The sequence below is a fragment of the Andrographis paniculata genome, unplaced genomic scaffold (genome assembly GCF_009805555.1).
Source record: "Andrographis paniculata isolate CXL003 unplaced genomic scaffold, ASM980555v1 Contig62END, whole genome shotgun sequence".
Classification (NCBI taxonomy): domain Eukaryota; kingdom Viridiplantae; phylum Streptophyta; class Magnoliopsida; order Lamiales; family Acanthaceae; genus Andrographis; species Andrographis paniculata.
This window is the reverse complement of record NW_026137598.1, coordinates 5,221,685-5,240,873: the sequence shown is the minus strand read 5'-3', so window position 1 is coordinate 5,240,873 and position 19,189 is coordinate 5,221,685. Positions and strand designations below refer to the sequence as shown.

The following is a 19,189-nucleotide window of genomic DNA, read 5'->3' as shown; positions in this document are numbered from 1 at the left end:
AAACATCAAATTAAAATATTATTTAAATCAAAATTTAAATAAAAAAAGTCAATTTGAAATAAAAACCAAACCAAACCAACGTAAAATATAGATTAAATTAAATAAAGAAAGATTAATGTATAAATCTCAAGTGCAGAAAAAAACACGAATGGATCCATCTCTCCAATCCAATCATTTCAATTTTCAAGAATCAATCACAATAATGGAATGGTATGTGTAGAATTGCAAGAGCAATAATTATAAAATGATAAATACTTATAATCCTACAAATAAATATTAAAGTTGATCACGGCAAACAACAAATGAATCAAGGAACGGCTCAATAATTTTGTTCTCAATTTTGAAATTATAAATTAAAATTATTTTAAAAATTTTAATATAAATTTTTAAATATATATATAATTATTATTAAAAAAATATATATTAATCTATTATGTTTATTATTATTTTCTATTTTTTTAAAAAAAATATTAATTTTGATTAATTTTTATAATTTAAAATAATTTAAAAAATATAGTTTTGTTGAATTATAAATATATATAAAATAATTTAAACAAAGAAGTGAAAATAATAACAAATATGACGTAAAATATGACTATATTCAAAACACTGTCGTGATGTAAAATTAGCTGTATGTGGAATTTAGTCATATTTTTTAATCATCCAATTATGTTGGGTTTAGTTCAAATTAGCTACTATAAGACTGTAATTAATAAATTTTAATTTGAATGGTAGTGAAATTGATTAAAAATATAAAAAAATTAAAAATAAAAAACAAAAAATTCAATGGAACAAAAAATAATAATTTTTTTCTCTAAAATGAATAAAGATGAAATTAAGATTAAAAGTAAAAATCAAAGTAAATAAAGAAATATTGCAAAAATCTCAAATGTTGACAAAACACGAATGGATCTATCTCTCAAATCCAATAATTAATTTCAAGAATCAATCAAAATAATGGAATGGTGTGTACATTTGTGGAAGCAATAATTATAAAATGGTAATTAGTGATAATCCTGCAAATAAATATTAAAATTAATAGCCACAAACAACAAATGAATTATGAAACGACTATAATTTTGTATTAATGTGTGTATATTGTATTTTAAAATAATATTTATGAATACCCACATCACCTGTCACGTAAGCATTTGGGAAAAAAAAAAAAATTAAAAAAATTGATGCGTACAATTTTTATTTAATTTTTATAACATTTTTTTTTTATATTTTTGTATTATATAATTTTTTATTTTTTTATATATATAATGATGTGTGAATTTATATATATATTTTTAAAAAAATTATTTTTAAACATAAATAATTTTAATATAAATATAAAATATATAAGTATTTTTTTTTTGAATTGGAAAAGAATATAACGTGAAAAAAAATAATAATAATAATTTGATGTTGAAGTCTGGAAATATTTTAGATCTCTTTCTTTAGCTGAATGTGCGTATTCGATACTTTTTATTTTTATTTTTATTTATTTATTTATTTATCTTGAGGGTCATACTCTATTAATTAAGCCAATCAAATTGTTATGTTTCTCCTATAACGGAATTCAATCCATTGATTTCTTATCGTCTTAAGGGTGTGTTTGTCGGGGGTTTGAATTTTGAATTGAAATTTGAATAATAAAAATTTTGAATTTAAATAATTGTATGATGTGATATAAATAGGTGTTGATGTGATATTTTAAATGTAAAATTGATTTTTAATATAATATAAAAAAATGAAAAATAAATGTTTGATTTGATTTTTTTTGGGGAAAAAACATAAGATGAATAGTGTATTTAAAATCCAATCCTCCAAACAAACACACTACTCGAGAAACCAAAAAATCATTTTCAGCCCAAAGCCAATTGCTTCGTTAAAGTTGTAAAATAAATGAACAGTTCGCTAGTCAGCTCATTAAAAGTTTATTTGCTAAGCTAAACAAGCCGAATACAAATATAAATCTTGGCTCGATATATTCACAAACGAACTCAAGCTTGTTCGCAGGCGTTCGACAATATCTGTTAAAAAATTAAATTAATATTTGATATTTAATAACTATATATATTTATAAATATTATATTTCATTATATTTTTTATATAAATTTATTAATAAAAAATTTAATTATTATTAATTAAACTTAAATTTAAATAAAATAATTACTTTTTGTTATACCAGTCGAACTAAAATAAAAATTTCAATTCGTATATTTTAATGAACAAACACAAACCGAACTTAAATCATCGACGAGCTAGGGTCTTGGTTAGTAGATATTGGCTCTGCAGACAACATCGACCCAAACAAGCTTATCACATATATAATAATAAAATAATTAAAATAGACGACTAAAGGTTAATATTCATAAAGTTGTCTATTGTGGATGGATAATGGCTTTGTTCTTTATATTTTTTTTTTCAAAAAAAAATAAAATAATAATATATTACGTATATTCATTATTTTTATATTATCAACACATTTTTTTTATAAGTCACGTAAAAAAAATATTTACTTCCAACAATCTCAAAAACACAAACCCAATGTTCTCTTCTTCATGGCGTTTGAATGTGATGTTTAATCGGATTTAGATTTTTTAATTTTATAATTAGAATCATTTATAATTTTCACATATATATATATTAAAAAGTAATATTGTATAAAATTTTATTTTTATAGAGTAATATAAATATATTTTTATTATGATATAAATTTAAACACCTTTTATATACAATTTAATTTATTTTCATAAAATATATTCCGAGAACTTGTATAGAGAAGGATTTTCCGCTGCGCAGCAATTTTTCCATACCAATTTAGCTGCCCGGCGCTGTTCCATATAAAATGTTTAGTATTTTTACTTTGGTCCGTCCCATATAATTTATCATTTTTTTTAAAATGATTCTACACTTTACTTACATTTTAAATTTCATAATCTATAATTTTTTTAATTTTAATTAAGTTATTTAATTATGTTAATATTAATAATTTGTATTATATTATATTATATTTATTTTTACTAATACACTTCTAAATATTTACTAATTATAATCTTTTTAAATCATTGTATCTACAGTGATCTGAACATTTTATTAAAGACGAAAAGAGTATTTCATTATGATGTTAACATTCATCCGAATATTATTTTATTTATCTTATATTAAAATATTTTAAATTTAAACAATATATAAAATCCAAAATAAGGACCAAAATCCACCCTTAATATATATATATATCTATATCTATAGTAATCCCAGTCGAAACGTAGTACTATGAAGCTATGGGAGACAAAATCCAAAAAACATTAAGAAATGTCGCGATTATGAGTTCACCGTCGCATTAGTAAATCAATCTTTTACAAGACCTGTCGGATGCTAATGACCATCTCACCTAAAAGTTCGAACTATTAGGGAAACTAAGCCATTAGTTATATATCCGCAAACGGGAGTCCCCAACACGCCCCCTCAGGTGCAAGTGGAGGTATGCGAAACCTAACCTAGGCTCTGATACCATGTCGGATGCTAATGACCGTCTCACTTAAAAGTTCGAACTATTAAGAAAACTAAGCCATTAGTTATATATCCGCAAACGGGAGTCCCCAACAAGACCAAATACATCCTTAATATTGCATGTGTGTGTATATATACGCACACAGAGGCGGACCTAGGATTATATTTGATAAGGGATTAATTTTGAAATTTATAAAATAATATCTTTTATTTATAAATATTTATTTATTATCCGAAAAAATTATCATTTTATTAGGGTGTGTTCGTTTGTAGGATTTTAACAAAATCCTACTATTCATCTAATTTTTTTTCCTAAAAAACATCAAATCAAACACCTATTTTTCATTTTTTATATTATATTAAAAATTAATTTTACATTCAAAACATTACATCAACACCTATTTATATCACATCATACAACTATTCAAATTCAAAACTTTTACTATTCAAATCCCAATTCAAAATCCAAACCCCCAAACAAACACACCCTTATTATATTTTGAAGAAAATAAATACAAATAACGAACTATAACAATAATAATAGTTATACATTGTATTATAAATATTATTTTTATGTATTCCTTTTTATTCAGACAAGATATACAATTTTTTAGTATTTTTTATTTATCTATTTTCTCTATATTACATATATTTAAATACATAAATTTAAATAAATAAATAAATAAAAATTGGGGTGACGTGGGGAGGAGGGCTGCAGTCCACCCTTACCCCCACCTCGGTCCGCCTCTATATATATATATATATATATATTTCATGAATAGCACTTCAAAATTTATTTTAGAAAATGCATGCCGATACATATAGACATGGGCGGATGCAGTCTTAGGTAATGTGGGTCAATTGACCCACCATAAAAACTAAAATAAAATAATATTAATTATCACTAAAATTACGAATACATCCCTAAGTATTAATTCTATTTTTATTTGGTTGCAATATTCTACAAGACCCACCAAATGAAGTATTGATATCTTTTATTTATTTTTTTCTTTTTCTAATTGATTTTTCTCTTTTAATAAAAAGAGATAATATTTACTTGCAGAATTGTATCATACGGAGGTTTTAAAAGCAAAATTGATGGTTTTCGAATTATTATTATATAATTTTATTATTGATGTTTGAGATATTCTGGAATTTAAAAAGTCTAAATAAACTTTATATAAAATTTGGTGAGACAAAAAAAAAAAAAAAAAAATTCTTCTACGAAACTTCTTTCTATAGCAATTGTAATAGTAGAAAGATTATCATCGACAACTATCATAAATTACAAATTACATAATAGCATTAGAGATTAATTATTGAAATATTGTTCCGTTACTTTCTAGAAGGAGATATGCTTATGTAAGTTAATATAGACGATACCAAAATATAGGATCTCGTCGTGAATACTTATAATTATTTTGATGTATTAATGATTATTAATTTGAATTTTCTTATTTTTTTTTAATGTAAATTTTTGTTGATGTAATTATTTTTTTAAATTTTAATTTAATTAAATTAATTTATCAACCCACCAAATTCAAAATCCTAAATTCGCCATTCCATATAGATGGATATTTTTGCACACAAACCAATAATAAAATACACACAGATTCTAATAATAGATTTTCATCTTCAGTCAAGATAGGCTGTAACACTCGGCCTTGGCTCAAAATCTCCTTGGAAGACTTTCTTATCTGCTCCTGCTTTAATATCTTCCATATATGTTGCGCCATTTGGTTCCGACTCAAAGTCCTTCGTGGAAGGCTTTTTTTCTTGAGACTTTAGATTATCGACATAAGCTGTGACACTGGGCCTTGGCTCAATGTTTTCCCAGAAAAGAATTTTATTTTGGAATTTTTTATTACCAACATAAGTAGATCTCGGCTCAAAATCTGTCACAAATGGATTCTTTTTTTCAGGGTTTTGATTATCAACATAAGCAGTAACACTTGGCCTCGGGTCAAAATCTTTTAAAAATAATTCTTTCTCATGAGCCTTGAAATGATCAATATGCATACTTTTTGCCTTGCCAGAGTTGTGACATTCTTCACTCTTCGTGTTGTGGATTGACTTACCATTTCGATGAATTCTTGCACCGACAACGTAAGTAGTTGCCAACTACACAATTAACAAATAACATCATATGATAGCACGTCCACTCTCTGATGTCCTAAGCGATATTTACACGTTTTTTTAGGTAATTAATTTTTCTTGTTGTAAATTGACAACACAACCTTTTATTTTGTGTATAAATATAAAAAAAAATAAATAAAGTAAGGGTAAAAAGGTAAATTCCATGTATAAAAATAGAAAGAGGACAACTATTTTTGGACGTTCAAAATAGAAAAATAAGATATTAATTTGTGAACAGATGGAGTACAAGAATATATTTGAATGATACATTACTTGCTAAGCGCTTATACAATTCTAAGTTTACAAAATACCATATACTAGTATATACTAGCTTATCATATATTTACAATAGTTCATTAAAATTCGATGTTGATTAAAAGAACTGTTATACTAATGTGTTAATTAAGGATAATTAATCTCATTTAGATGGATATGATTAATTTATCTAAAAAATATTTATACTAAAGTTTATATTATCATATGTATATTTAATCAAACAAAGTAAACGGTATATTCAATTTCATAATTATATAATCTATTGAAATAATCATACAATAACATATTTATGAATGGATGTTAGAATAGTGAAATAATCAAATAATTATGAGAATGAAGTAAGGAGAATACCATGAGAGAAAGGAAGAGGAGGCATAGAGTCTTCTTGTTCATTTTGCATACAAAAGAAGTTATTTTTCTATTTGATGTATCTTGTACTTGATATCTTGTAGTATAGTATATATATAGATAAATAAAGATATGCATGTTTTCCAATGGTCACTTTTTGCCCAATGTCCTAGTGGGACTTGGAAATAGGATATTTTGTCATTTTATTTTTTTTTAAAAAAATACATTATTAATTATAATTTATATATAAAAATAAAATTAATTTATGTTAATTATGTATAAATATATATATATATTTCTTTGGCTTGGGCTTTTTATGCTACATTACTGGAGCACAAAGATTAAGAAATAATATTCTCCGGTGCAAATGTAATTATTTAATATTCGCACATGAACTTTAATATAAGATTATCTTCGTTCGGCTCTAAGGGTTTTGTACAAATACATTTTTATTAGTATTATAAATATTAATGAAATATTTTTGCAATATTTTTTTTAGTTTGTACTATTTTTTATATAATAATTAATATTAAAAATTAACACGCAAAAAAATAACTAGACAATAATAATATTTTTTTTTATATAAAACTAAAGGAGTATTTAGAAAAAAAAAATCCAAACAATTCCAAAACTTTAAAGTAATAATTTTAAATAAAAATTAATAAATATTTCATATGATTGTTTTTAGAATTATAAAAAATTATTACTCTTATTAATAATTACTTTGTCCGTTGTTAAAATTTATACTTTTTATAAAAATAAGTGAAAATATTTTTTTATAATATAAAAATAAAAAAATAAACATTCTTTTATTAAAAAAAAACAAAAATAGATTCAAGTGACAACCAAAGTAAAAATAAATTTGAACAATAAGGGTGTGTTCGTTTTTAGAATTTAGATAAAATCCTACTATTCATCCAAAAATTTCTCCCCAAAAACATCAAATCAAACACTTATTTTTTATTTTTTATATTATATTAAAAATCAATTTTACATTCAAAACATCACATCAACACCTATTTATATCACATCATAAAACTATTCAAATTCAAAATTTTTACTATTCAAATCCCAACTCAAAATCCAAACCCCCAAACAAACACACCCTAAATAAAATACAAATTTTTGTAAAAGAATCCATATAAACAAAACCCGTTGTCAGGCATTACGGTAGTAAACTTCTGATTTCACGTGACTCACGTGGACATGTCATAATACGACACGACTCCACAAAATTCGATGCAACCCTAATTATTAAAGGGGTATGTGTTGTCACAAATGTGGCCCTTCATCGGATGTGTCTGGGTATGATAATATATGAGCTGTATATACCCAATATAAAATAGGGAGACTTGGACTAAAATCCCTGTCAGTGTATTTTGCTTGCAATTCAGTCCCCATTGTAAATTAATTGATCTGCAGTCCCTACTTTATTGATTAGATATGTTATAACTCCCTTCTTGTATTTTCTACTCAATGACAATTGTATATGCAACATGTACTTACGATTGATTAATAAATACTCCCAATTTTATAATATATACCTACATTACCTCCCGCTCTACCCCCAGTATACGATTAGATAATTCCATTTAAATACTGCGTACCTTATTTTGTGATTTTTTTTTAAAAAAAAATCACAGAAAATATGCACGATTTAAAAACTGAAACATTCCCTAACTCCCCTCACTCACTCTCCGTTCAAGCCCTAGTTCTTCGAGAAGGAAATCGTCCCTCGCGAACTCGACGATCAGCAGTAAGACATTTTGTTCAGCGAAATGGTGAGAAAAACCGCGAATCCGCCGCGATCCCCCACGAGGAGTTCAAAAAAGTAAGTGTCTGGTCGAAACCCTTTTCGTTTTATGATTTTGTTGACAATCGAATTTTATATCGTAGTTTACTCGATTGTTTGGGGTAGAAGCCTTGGTCCCGTGTTTGTATGCCTCGGTTTAGTGATGAGGAACCCTGGGTGTTCGGTGTTGTGTTAGTTCAACGGGTGGTTTGAAATTGTTCGAATTTTTGGTCAGGAAACCCGGTTCGGCCGATTTTGGGTGATTTTATCTGTTTTTATCTTTGATTTTGTTAATTTTGGAGATGTATATTTTGTTTAGTTACTCGAAGTTGCATATTTTAGGTTTTTTGGTGGATTGTTCGGTAAATAGTCATATTTGTGGGTTGATAAATGCGGTAATATTAGGCACCAGGAGTTTCATTTGTTTGGTCTAATTTGCCAATTAATATACCTGAACGGCACTGTTGTATACTCGGAATGCGTTTTTACTCCTGCTAAATTGTGAAAAAATTTTAACTAAATTAGAGATTTGGGTAACGTGGACTTATGGTTTTTACTTACAGGCCAGGCAAGGAGCACAAATCGGTGATCAGCCGATTTGCATTACCTTTTTTTCATAATGAGCTGGCCAAACTGAAGCAACACATGAGAGACCAACACATCGCAGCTATAAACATGACACCATTCGGGCATTTTCTGGATTGCCCGAAAATGAAGTTTCCATGGCACCGACTTGTTGCCCTCGTCAATAGCTTCAGTTCGGAATCTATGTCCTTCAAGATTGGAAGTGACATTGAGCTTCCGTTTGAAGTTGAAGAATATTCTGTAGTCTTAGGACTACACGCGAAAGGAGTCTACGTGACCGAAAATACATCGGTCGAAAGCGAATGGTTTGTTCGAATTTTTGGGAGCAAGCCACGTTCTGTAACCCGCGGGCAGGTGTTGCAGAAGCTGCGTGAGGCTCTGTTGCAGGGGCTGGAGCCTCTTTCTGTTGCGGATGTTGCTCGTCTTTTTATTATGTTTGTTTTTGCAAATATTTTATTTTGTTCTGCGAATTATTCTGTACCCCTTTTTTTGTTACCGTATGTGGAAGACCTGAGTGCGATTGGTGACTACGCGTGGGGACCCGCGAGTCACCGTTATCTGTTGAAGTCTATAAGCGACTTCAAGTCCGGGAAAAAATATTTGACAGGCTGCACCGCGGGTTTGTTGGTAAGCAATGTAATATCGGATTTGTTAATTTTTTCTACTTATTTTGGTATATTGCACAATATGTATTATTGTTGGCAGTAATGTCTATTACAATATGTGCAGGCGTGGTTCAATGAGAGGGTCCCAACTCTGGACAAGGCACGGTGCCTTCCGAAGGTACCGCGTCTCTTTCGGTGGCTGAATAGCCTCGGTCCAATGTCCAGGGCTCATGCAGTTGATGAACTGACTTCCGTAAAGCGGTCCGATGTTCAGGAATTCTATCGGATAGGCACGGAAGAAAAGTTCGTTCGTGCAATTTGTCATGCTTCAGAGGTAAATGCATTATTCAATGTTGCTACCGTTGTAAATGGATAAAATAATTTCTTATATGACATTATTAACATATGTTGCAGGAAGCAGCGCAGCAAATTGCGGCATTGAAGGTGGAGCTGCGGAAGAAAGACACTGCAATTGCCAGACTTGCTCATAAATTACAAAGATCTAGAGCCGGTGTTGTCGATGACGACAGTGAAGGTGAGGGTGAGGACGAGAGCGATGGCGAGGAGGGTGATGCAAACTATGGGGATGAAGAGACAGCAGACCGGATGGCTGTGGAGTCTGAGAGGAAAGAGAAGCAGGCCGACATGGAGGAGAAGCAAGGTCAGGAGGAGGAGAGTCAGGGTGAAGAGGAGGAGGAGGAGGAGAAGGAGGAAAAAACTGGGGAGGAGGAGGCAGACTGAGGAGGATCCCGAGGAGGCAGCGGAAGAGCAAGCGAATACTGAGCGCCGAAGCAAAAAAAAAATGGACATCCTTTTGGCCGAAGTTGATCCGATAAACGAGTCAGATGACGAAGGGGTTGGTAGCCTGCTAGAGTTTAACCAATTGATGGCCATTGTTCCTTATGTTGCACCGATAGATGTCAAGGTAAGCTAATTAATATAGTAAGTACAATTTGTAGGTCGTAGTTGTCTATCTGTTGAATGATTATTTGCTTTGTTGAAATTGTAGCAGGGCGATGACTCCGACCGTGAGACTTGTAGCAGGGCCGCAGATTCATCGATTGTACGTGGTGTAATGGCACGTAAGGATCGGAAGAGAAAGAAGGAGCCTGAATTCGTGACACCTGTGTCGACACCGCGAATTGAGAAAGTGAGAAAAACACGGAGGGCGAAAGGAAAGTCAGCGGTCGACGTCAATAATGAGCAGGTACGTAGTTCCATACAAATATAAGTCGTCTGGCTCAAAATACTTCAGATAGATTCTTAAATACCTAGTGTTTCTGCGTCAATACCTGTACAATAAATACAGATACCTACGGAAACATGATTATCTTCATTGTTGGTTCAGGAACCATTTGTCGTCGGCGACGATGGGGACTCGGATGCTAAGGTTGTAGCAGACCCTGGAGCACAAAAGTGGGAGGGATATCGCAATAATGACAGCTACTGTGGAAAGGGTTCCTTATCTGAGGATGAGACGAACACCATTGAACATTTTCTCGCGTCATTCGCTGTCCGGTATTGCTATTCACTATCAAGGCTTTATATATTTTTCTCAATCGATGTTTTTATCCGTTTGCGACTATCATGTTGTAGGGACACTGTATGGCAGCAGGGCGTCGTGTCTGTCTCGTCCGATGCCGTTTTAGAACTACTGTTTGACGAAGCTGTGAAAGGCGAAGTCATCGACGCGTACCTATATCATCTATGCAGCAATGAATATCAGCTCCAACACAATCCGCAGGTGCGGTGTGGTTGTGTGCCATGGTTCGTAGCGGTGAGTATCCTGTTTGGAATTTATACGGTTAGTATTACAAATCACATTGTTATTATTGCGTTGGTTGCTGTGTTCGATTTTCAGAAAGCCGTGAACGACGCGCTATCACGACCAAGTAGGGGAGCGAAAAAGCCGAGCATCAATAAGGGTAATGTACTCGCGTTTGCCAACTCGCTGCAAGTGACCGTAGGCCAAGAGATTGCCGGAATCATGGACAAAATCCGGTCTGGGTGCCGGTACATATTTCTACCCGTACACACCCGGTTCCACTGGCATCTCTGCATACTGGATACCGTCAAACGTGTTGTGTTGGAGTGTAACTCAATGCGCGACCCCTTCGGCCAGGGGAATGCAAAGAAATTGGTACGTCTTTCGAATGATCATAATTAATTGCCTATGGGTAGGGTGAATTCCTTAACGAAAGAGTAACGTTATTTGTGCAGACGCGATTTTTATCGTTGTATATGAACGCGTCACGACTATGGCCTATGGTCAGCGACATGCCCGAGTACATTAGATGCCGACACCAGGGTGAAACGTTGGACTGTGGACCTTTAGTCTGCATGTTTGCAGAGTGTTATGCGCGGGCAGGTCCAGATGTCAATCTCGTTGGTGTCCTCGGCGAGGACTTCGGCGATGTCAAGAGCTACCGAGGCACGATTGCGGCGAGGATATTGAAAGGTCCCCCCTTCTGAAATGTAGACCCCGATGGAAAAATAGGGCAGGTTAACACATGTAATGAATTTGGATTGATTTGGGAAGTTTTTGCGTTGTGTGGCGAGGTGATGGATTTGTTGAATGTCTTCAGTTTGGATTGATCTGGGAAGTTATTGTGTTGTGTGGAGGTGATGGATTTGTTTAATGTCTTCAATTTGGATTGACCTGGGAAGTTATTGCATTGTGTATCGAGGTGATGGAATTGGTAAATGTCTTTTATGTGGATTGATTTGTCATCTTCATTATATACCTGCGTTGTGTGGTGATACCCGTTGATAGCTTTTATGTGCCTACGGAAAACTAGTATGTACTTCCATTTATATATTACATGCTCCAGTCATTTGCGTTTGTGGGACTGGTCATTTCTTTTGCACTGATCACTGAAATAGCGTTCACTTTGAATCAGTTCAACCGTGTCGGCGTTTCTCATAAAACCCTACTGGACGCCATGTTTTAATCGACCGGAGATACTGCAAGGGCTTACTCGTTAATTTAAAACAAACAATACTAAAAAAACTTGATCATATTACAACAAAATATTTGTGCGGGACATAGGTGTCTGGTAATTGCGTGTGGGCCAACGTCTAGATTACAATCAACTATTTCCTGCGGAATGCTAAGCAACACGTGGTTACAGAGAAGTGCTACTATACCTACAACTAGGATACCTACAACTACAACACAGATGCCCGCATACGCAATCTGTGTACCTCGTTCAGCGAGTCTGGTACTTAGCTCGGATGCATAAGTAACGGAGTCATTATTACAAATACCCTATAGTATCTATTATGTACCTACGGAAATAGCCTTTATACTTCCGTTACCATTTCAAATGCTCTGGTACCCTACGGGTGGGGACTCGGCCTTTTCTCTTAAAATATTCATGAACTGATGGTAAGAGTGTATTGGCTTAACCATGGTAGTGTTGCTCGTCAACCCCATAATCTTGAATGGCGTGTTTTAGGCCACAGATTATACTTACATCGCTTACCCGTTAATTGAATTAGAACACAATAGAATAGACACGATAATATAACCGCAATATAGTTGTGTGGCATATGGAAGTCTGGTACGTAGCTGTGTGCTGAATTTTAATCAATGCTACGCCTCCAAGTTATTACACGGTAATACAATTAGAATACTGTATAAACAAAATAAAATATGGTTTGTACTCGGACCGCAACCCTATATGTTGGAATCATTATTCATATACCCTCTGTAAGCTATTGCGTACTTACAACAACCGTGACATTATACTTCAGTTGCAATTATGTATGCCCTGGTTACCTGTGGCTGGGGAAACGGTCTTTTTTTTTTTTTTCTTCAAATAGCATGTATTTACTGCTGATGGTTAAAGAAGGCATCAACAAATACTTAAGTTGTATGACACATGCACTTGGTTAGTATGACGAGTGTAATACAACAACTATACCTCCTAGTAATAACCCAAAAATAGGATAGCATGTACTTTCAAAACAATTAGACATTACATTAACCATCCGTCCCTACAGAGCTACATCATCAAATGCCTCAGTACATGAAAAATATACCTGCAGAATATAACTATGAACCTTCACAACTTCATCATATACCTGCGTGAGAGGGCTACATACCACTTACTACTGCAAATAAGTCGATGGATCCAACCGGTTACATCCTAGAGACACAAAAAACAATTACAATATAGCTATTGAATATGTACCTACTGTCTTAATATATACTCCTGGAAGCCAAAAAGATGTACAATGAAAAAAAGGTTCGCTAAGCTATTTGTTGCTTGCAACTTCTTCTATTATGTCCAAGACGCCCACAACGACCACATTTCCGTGCATTCTTTACCTGCTGGGACTCGAACCTTCGCTTCTTTGGCCGGCCTGGTTGGACAGACGACGGAGGAGGGTGAATTTGGTCCGCCTGAATTTCAACAATCACGTCCATATCATGCGTCGGTACGGGATTTATTGGCTCCTGGTACGTTTTTCTGTAAGATTCAATGCTATAGTAAAGATCGCAAAAATCATAAATTGACATACTGCATTTTTCAATGCAAGCGCAGGCATGCTTGCAGGGCAATCGGAACATTTGCCATTCTCGACAAGAGCATTTGCGCGCCTCCAAATCGACTGCGTATCTTTCATTACAATCTGTTACCTCGAATACAGTTCTAGAGGATGAACTGCACTGTAGCCGTCGAGACGCCATGTACGATAGTGCCAACTTGCTCTCCTGTTTTGGACAGAGCCTTCCGTGCATTATCTCCGACTTTTCGCGGCGTTCATTCATCATTACCATCACTTGCCTTCTAATGGTATCCAACATCCCAACGAATGGCATTGACCTCGCGGATCTCACCCAACTATTCCATGACTCAGCAATGTTATTATTTATTATTCCCCAACGAGTGCCTCTGAATAGTGAATTTGCCCAACATTCTGGGTGTGATTGGGTAATGAAGTCCCTGGCCAATGGCATTGATTCGACCACAGAACTAATGTGGTTTTCGAAATCTCTCCTCAACGGAGCATAGGCGGCCTTATTGAAGACAGCGGTCCATCGTTTCTTATTATGCATTGGGTATCTCCGCATAACCTAAAAAAAAGACATTTTATGGCTGATCATAACCAGTGATGTTCATTACAGATTAATATTGACGTACATATACCTGGGTACGGAAGTTGTCCACTAAGTGTCGGAGACAGTACGCATGATGTGCTCCGGGAAAGACGCACGAGATTGACTTTAGTAAACCCGAGTGCCGATCCGAGAAGAATGTGTACTGTTTCCAATCCGTACGTCCCTCACATTCTAAAACAGATCGCAGCTTCCAGCAAAACCACTCCCAATTTTCATCATTTTCCGTAGACACAGCTGCAAGTCAACAAATAAGAACACAAATAACTACAAAGGTTTCCAACGTATAAGGGTACATACGTGCCTAAAGAGAGCATGGAAAACAGCATACACGAACAGCTATACCCAGCATTCTAACAAAATGACAACTGTAGCTAATATCAAATTACGTACCAGAAAATGCTAAAGTAAACATCCCATCATCCCCATCCACTGCAATTGCACTTAGCAGACACCCTTTGTGTTTGTTTTTTATATGTGTCCCATCAAGAAAGAGTAGGGGCCTGCAACCCCTCAAAAAACCCAGCCGGCATGCACCTAGACAAACAAAAAGGCGTTGGAAACGTTTGGTTGCCTGCTCAACTTCGCAGTCTATAATACTTCCCGGATTTGACTCCCGAAGTGCATGACAGTACCACGGAAGTTGTGAGAAACTGTCTCTACCTCCACCATTAATTGCCCTTATCGCATTCTCTTTGCCACGCCATGCTTTATGATATTTCACGTCAATCCCATAATCTGTTTGGATATGCTCCCGGATGTCGGATGCCTTATACGCTGGCATAGAACGTATCTTATCTTTGTAGACCTCAGAAATCCAGTTCGCATCGGCTGCTGGATGATCTCTTGATTGCAATAGACTCATAGTACATGTGTGATGTAAATTGCACTTACGAATGCTGAATGATGCATCACGAGCATGGAAGGATGCATAAATACGCCAACCACAGCCTTTGTCGATGCACACCGCAATAATTTTGCTCGAATCATTCTTTTGGTACCTAAAGTGTTTCTGAGTGGCAATAGAATAATTCTTCAGTAACTTTCTAAACTCCTGCGGTCCCTTGAATGTCTGCCCTTCCCCGACAATGCATCTCTGCATTGCAATTAGACTAGTACTTTCGTCGGGAATAAAGATACCATCGGCGCAATCTTCGTTCAATCCAGAACATTCGGCCTCACCCCTACATTACAAATACAATAATAAGAATGAAAATTATATCAGATGTAAGTAGTTCTAATTTTATATGGTAATAGATATTTTCAGAGTAAAGGGAAAAACATGGGTACCCATCTTACTCGACCGAGTATGTCCACGGTGTCTATGGTTACCTACCGTGTCATCCAGGGTATTTAAAAGAACAACTGCATATATTCACCGCAGCAGGCTACGTGATGCAGTAAATGCCATGGGCTACAGAAATTTCAACGCATCGATCATGGTACACCTACCTAAACCGGATTGCTAGAGGATATTGACAGTGGCGTGTGAAGAAGGAGTGAAAATCGTTAAATACCTTCAAGACGTTATATCCCCACTACATATCTTTACAATCTCTTCAGTGGTTCGTTCTGCACCGCGCTACTACAAAATCGCGGAGGTGGATACTTACTACCTACAAACAACATCGCAACAATATACCACGGTATTGTTGTATGCCAATATCATGAAAGAATTATTACTAACGTAGCCTATAAACAATATGTTTTTAGATGTGTTGAACATGACATTATAAGCGCTTACAGACTGCATTCTTACATACTGCATTATAAGTGCTTACAGACTGCATTCTTTCATAAGGAACAATTGTGACTGCATTCTATAACAAAGTTTAATAAAGACTACTTAATTACAAATGATGAGTAACGTACCTGCGTCCAACCGTGCTTCGGAGAGGCACGCTCTGGTGCTCGCTTCTGCACCGTGCAATCATATCCACAAACATTACCTTTAACAAGATATGCATTCTCCACATATTTGCGACATCATCGTCACACAATAACGTCACGTAGCTTTTCTGAATAGGTGCAATATATTGGAGTTTTACCGCCTCAATACTCACTTTATTCCATCTTTTCGATATATTCCGGTAAAGATCCTCCAGCGTGGTGCCCTCTTCTAAACGAATTACATGATGCTCACCTTCGTAGGAACATATAATTAATAATTTCAGACTACTTTGCTCCATGTCCATCGGAACCTAGCGATCCAACCGATGAACGTATGAACTATATTAGGTCGTATGGGCGATTAGATAATCTTACACAAAATACACTAAAATCATATGTTCTTACGGAATTCTAGTAATGTCTTGATCCTCAATAGCAACAAATTACCCATTTCACAAAATAAATATTACCCTTAAACCCTAAATAGCAACAAAATTTATTATCAAAATCACCCAAAATAATACCCAAACATTTTCTTCCAGATAATAATTTTCCAACTAAGATATCGATACAAAAACACACCTGGTACATCTAATTTCGCCGGAGAACAAGAAAGACGGGCCAGGGAACCGGTGACAGCCTTCGGTAGTTCTTCGACCGAATCAATCGACACAAAAACACACTTGGTACATCTAATTTCACCGGAGACCAAGAAATACGGGCCACGGAACCGGTGACAGCCTTCGGTAGTTCTTCGACCGAATCAACCGACTGCCGACGACAGGGAACCGGAACAGGATTCGGAGAGTGCCCTAGGAAATTTTTCAATCGAACCAGACAAGAAGCTTACCTGTGCGGGATGTGGCTTTCGAGCTCACGGAAGAGGACAACGGCTTCACAAGAATTTTTTGCGCGAAAAGAAACAGAATGAAGAGAAATACGATTAGGGAGGAAGAAGAAGGAAGAAGGAAAAAGGGGGGAGTGCAGAGCAAGTTTTTATCTTTAGGGACTGAATCCCAAATGATAAATGGACAGAGGGATTTTTGCCCAATTGTCCGTATAAAATATCTATTTTTTATTTTTCATTATTTGACTGTTTTATATAATTTTTTTTTTTTTTTAAGGTATGATTATATATTTTAATTTTACTTTAAATTTTATTATTTTAATTAAATTATTTAATTATTTTAATTATGTGATGCTATACACGGATTAACTGATACTGAATCATGCACTAATTTCTACTTTCTCATTCCTTCTCAAACATCATGTCCATGTTACCGTTTCTGTCCGTCCTACGTACCATGTTATTTTTTTTAAAAAAAATAATTACACACTTTAATCTCATTTTAATTTTTTTTAAATTTTAATTAAACTAATTAGTTATCTTAATCTTAATTTATAATTATTTATACTATAGGATATTTATTTTCACTAATATATTCTTAATTATCTACTAATTACACCATTCCTAAAATACTGTGTCTACAGTGTAGCACGATATTTGGGACGGATGAAGTATTATTTATTATTTTTATATTGATAAATATACTTTTAGAAAAGAATTAATGGGTGTGTTTAAATATAGAATTTTGATTTTGATTTTAATAATTTTAAGAATTTTTTTAAAAAAAGGAAATCAAATTAAATAATTATTTATTATTTATTATATTATACTAAAATTTAATTTTACATTCAAAATATAACATCAATATATATTTATATCATATCAAGTAACTATTTCAATTCAAAATTTTATTATTTAAAATCAAAACTCAAAACTAAAACTCCGGAAGTAAACACACCCAATGTAGTTTTTTATACTGACAAATATATATTAAAAATAATAATTTTTGAGTACTTGGACATTTAAATTGTATAGTTGTTACTGAAAGTAAAAATAAAAATTTTAAATGCGATTTATATGATTTCTAATACTCCTACATTTAATTTTAATTGTGTGTATATTATATTTTTTAAAAGGTATATTTATAATAAAAGAGCTCAAATGTAAAAAAGAAAAATTTATACTTCATCCGTCCCATCGGGGATGACCCCCGGTTAAAAATACCGTATTTTAAGTAGTGTAGATTAGTAAGTTATTAATAATAAATTATGATATGTTTTTATTATTTTTTTATATAAATAGTATTATTGATATTTTAAATATTTTTAAATTATATTTCAATAAAAATATATACGATATAGATATCATTGTGTAGATAACAAAATTTTATATAATACAAATAAATAAAAATATATTTATTTTATTTATAATTAACTTAAAACTAATTTTAAGAAAAAATTTAAATATAAATAAAAATAATTTTTTATTGAAGAAATAGATAAAAAATAAAATTGTTTTGAGCGGGCCATAGGTGTAAGAAGTTAAAGTTAAAATTTAAATGAATTGATTTATATTTATTAAATATATTTAAAATGAATAAATTTACTGATAATATAAATGAATCATCTTTGAAGAGAATAGACAAAAAAAAAAAAAAAATCATATGTTACTGAACGGAATGAATATTATGTTTCTTGTCATTTTTTGTGAGATATATACTTATAAATAAATAAATAAATATGTTAATAATACAATTAATTAAATGATAATAACATTTTCTCTTTAAAATTAGAATTTATCACTCCGATGAAATGGGCAAAGAAACCGAGTGACTTCGACAACTATTACGAAAGCACTATGCTGAAAGAAATATGTGTAGGAAAAAAAAAAAAAAAAAGAAAAAGAAATATGTGTAGTAATCATATATTGTAAGAGTTTAGCGAAAATTAAAAATTCATAAAATGTAAATGAACAATGATATGTTACAATATATTTGTCATTAACATAATATTGTGCAAGAATTGATATTTTGTAGAGTAATCTTGTTAGACTATATAAAGTCTAAAGATAATCTAATGGGTCCG

At 32.7% G+C, this 19,189-nt stretch overlaps 4 protein-coding genes and 1 long non-coding RNA gene across 5 annotated transcripts; 2 read left to right on the top strand and 3 right to left on the bottom strand.

The window, feature by feature from the left end:
• Positions 1-5,038: 5,038 nt before the first annotated feature.
• LOC127261121 (organ-specific protein S2-like) lies at positions 5,039-6,385 on the bottom strand. Its single transcript, XM_051289327.1, has 2 exons — positions 6,265-6,385; positions 5,039-5,622 (listed from the first exon to the last, which is right to left on the bottom strand). Exons 1-2 carry the CDS (start codon positions 6,304-6,306, stop codon positions 5,137-5,139), a joined length of 528 nt encoding a protein of 175 aa, XP_051145284.1. The 5' UTR covers positions 6,307-6,385; the 3' UTR covers positions 5,039-5,136.
• A 1,620-nt stretch (positions 6,386-8,005) lies between these two features.
• Positions 8,006-9,984, top strand: LOC127260436 (uncharacterized). Its single transcript, XM_051288169.1, has 4 exons — positions 8,006-8,092; positions 8,617-9,265; positions 9,368-9,577; positions 9,658-9,984. Exons 1-4 carry the CDS (start codon positions 8,040-8,042, stop codon positions 9,982-9,984), a joined length of 1,239 nt encoding a protein of 412 aa, XP_051144126.1. The 5' UTR covers positions 8,006-8,039.
• A 458-nt stretch (positions 9,985-10,442) lies between these two features.
• On the top strand, positions 10,443-11,715 carry LOC127260435 (uncharacterized). The gene is made up of 5 exons (XM_051288168.1): positions 10,443-10,454; positions 10,592-10,761; positions 10,840-11,020; positions 11,105-11,383; positions 11,464-11,715. The coding sequence occupies exons 1-5, from the start codon at positions 10,443-10,445 to the stop codon at positions 11,713-11,715; spliced, it is 894 nt and encodes a 297-aa protein (XP_051144125.1).
• A 1,527-nt stretch (positions 11,716-13,242) lies between these two features.
• LOC127260434 (uncharacterized) lies at positions 13,243-15,712 on the bottom strand. Its single transcript, XM_051288167.1, has 6 exons — positions 15,705-15,712; positions 14,762-15,552; positions 14,400-14,605; positions 13,577-14,326; positions 13,392-13,394; positions 13,243-13,287 (listed from the first exon to the last, which is right to left on the bottom strand). The coding sequence occupies exons 1-6, from the start codon at positions 15,710-15,712 to the stop codon at positions 13,243-13,245; spliced, it is 1,803 nt and encodes a 600-aa protein (XP_051144124.1).
• A 180-nt stretch (positions 15,713-15,892) lies between these two features.
• LOC127261342 (uncharacterized) lies at positions 15,893-16,926 on the bottom strand. The gene is made up of 3 exons (XR_007840892.1): positions 16,841-16,926; positions 16,241-16,569; positions 15,893-15,984 (listed from the first exon to the last, which is right to left on the bottom strand). It is a non-coding gene; the product is annotated as an uncharacterized LOC127261342 (long non-coding RNA).
• Between the last annotated feature and the right edge of the window lie 2,263 nt (positions 16,927-19,189).

Excerpts from the sequence above, each read along its gene's own strand:
- LOC127261121 (XM_051289327.1), bottom strand. The coding sequence starts at position 6,306 with ATGAACAAGAAGACTCTATGCCTCCTCTTCCTTTCTCTCATG. Across the intron at positions 5,623-6,264 it reads TCCTCTTCCTTTCTCTCATG|TTGGCAACTACTTACGTTGT; the intron begins GTATTCTCCTTA and ends TTAATTGTGTAG.
- LOC127260436 (XM_051288169.1), top strand. The coding sequence starts at position 8,040 with ATGGTGAGAAAAACCGCGAATCCGCCGCGATCCCCCACGAGGAGTTCA. Across the intron at positions 8,093-8,616 it reads CCCACGAGGAGTTCAAAAAA|GCCAGGCAAGGAGCACAAAT; the intron begins GTAAGTGTCTGG and ends TTTTACTTACAG. Across the intron at positions 9,266-9,367 it reads GCTGCACCGCGGGTTTGTTG|GCGTGGTTCAATGAGAGGGT; the intron begins GTAAGCAATGTA and ends CAATATGTGCAG.
- LOC127260434 (XM_051288167.1), bottom strand. Across the intron at positions 14,606-14,761 it reads GTTTACTTTAGCATTTTCTG|CTGTGTCTACGGAAAATGAT; the intron begins GTACGTAATTTG and ends GTTGACTTGCAG. Across the intron at positions 14,327-14,399 it reads TGGACAACTTCCGTACCCAG|GTTATGCGGAGATACCCAAT; the intron begins GTATATGTACGT and ends TCTTTTTTTTAG.
- LOC127260435 (XM_051288168.1), top strand. Across the intron at positions 10,762-10,839 it reads CTCGCGTCATTCGCTGTCCG|GGACACTGTATGGCAGCAGG; the intron begins GTATTGCTATTC and ends ATCATGTTGTAG. Across the intron at positions 11,384-11,463 it reads AGGGGAATGCAAAGAAATTG|ACGCGATTTTTATCGTTGTA; the intron begins GTACGTCTTTCG and ends TTATTTGTGCAG.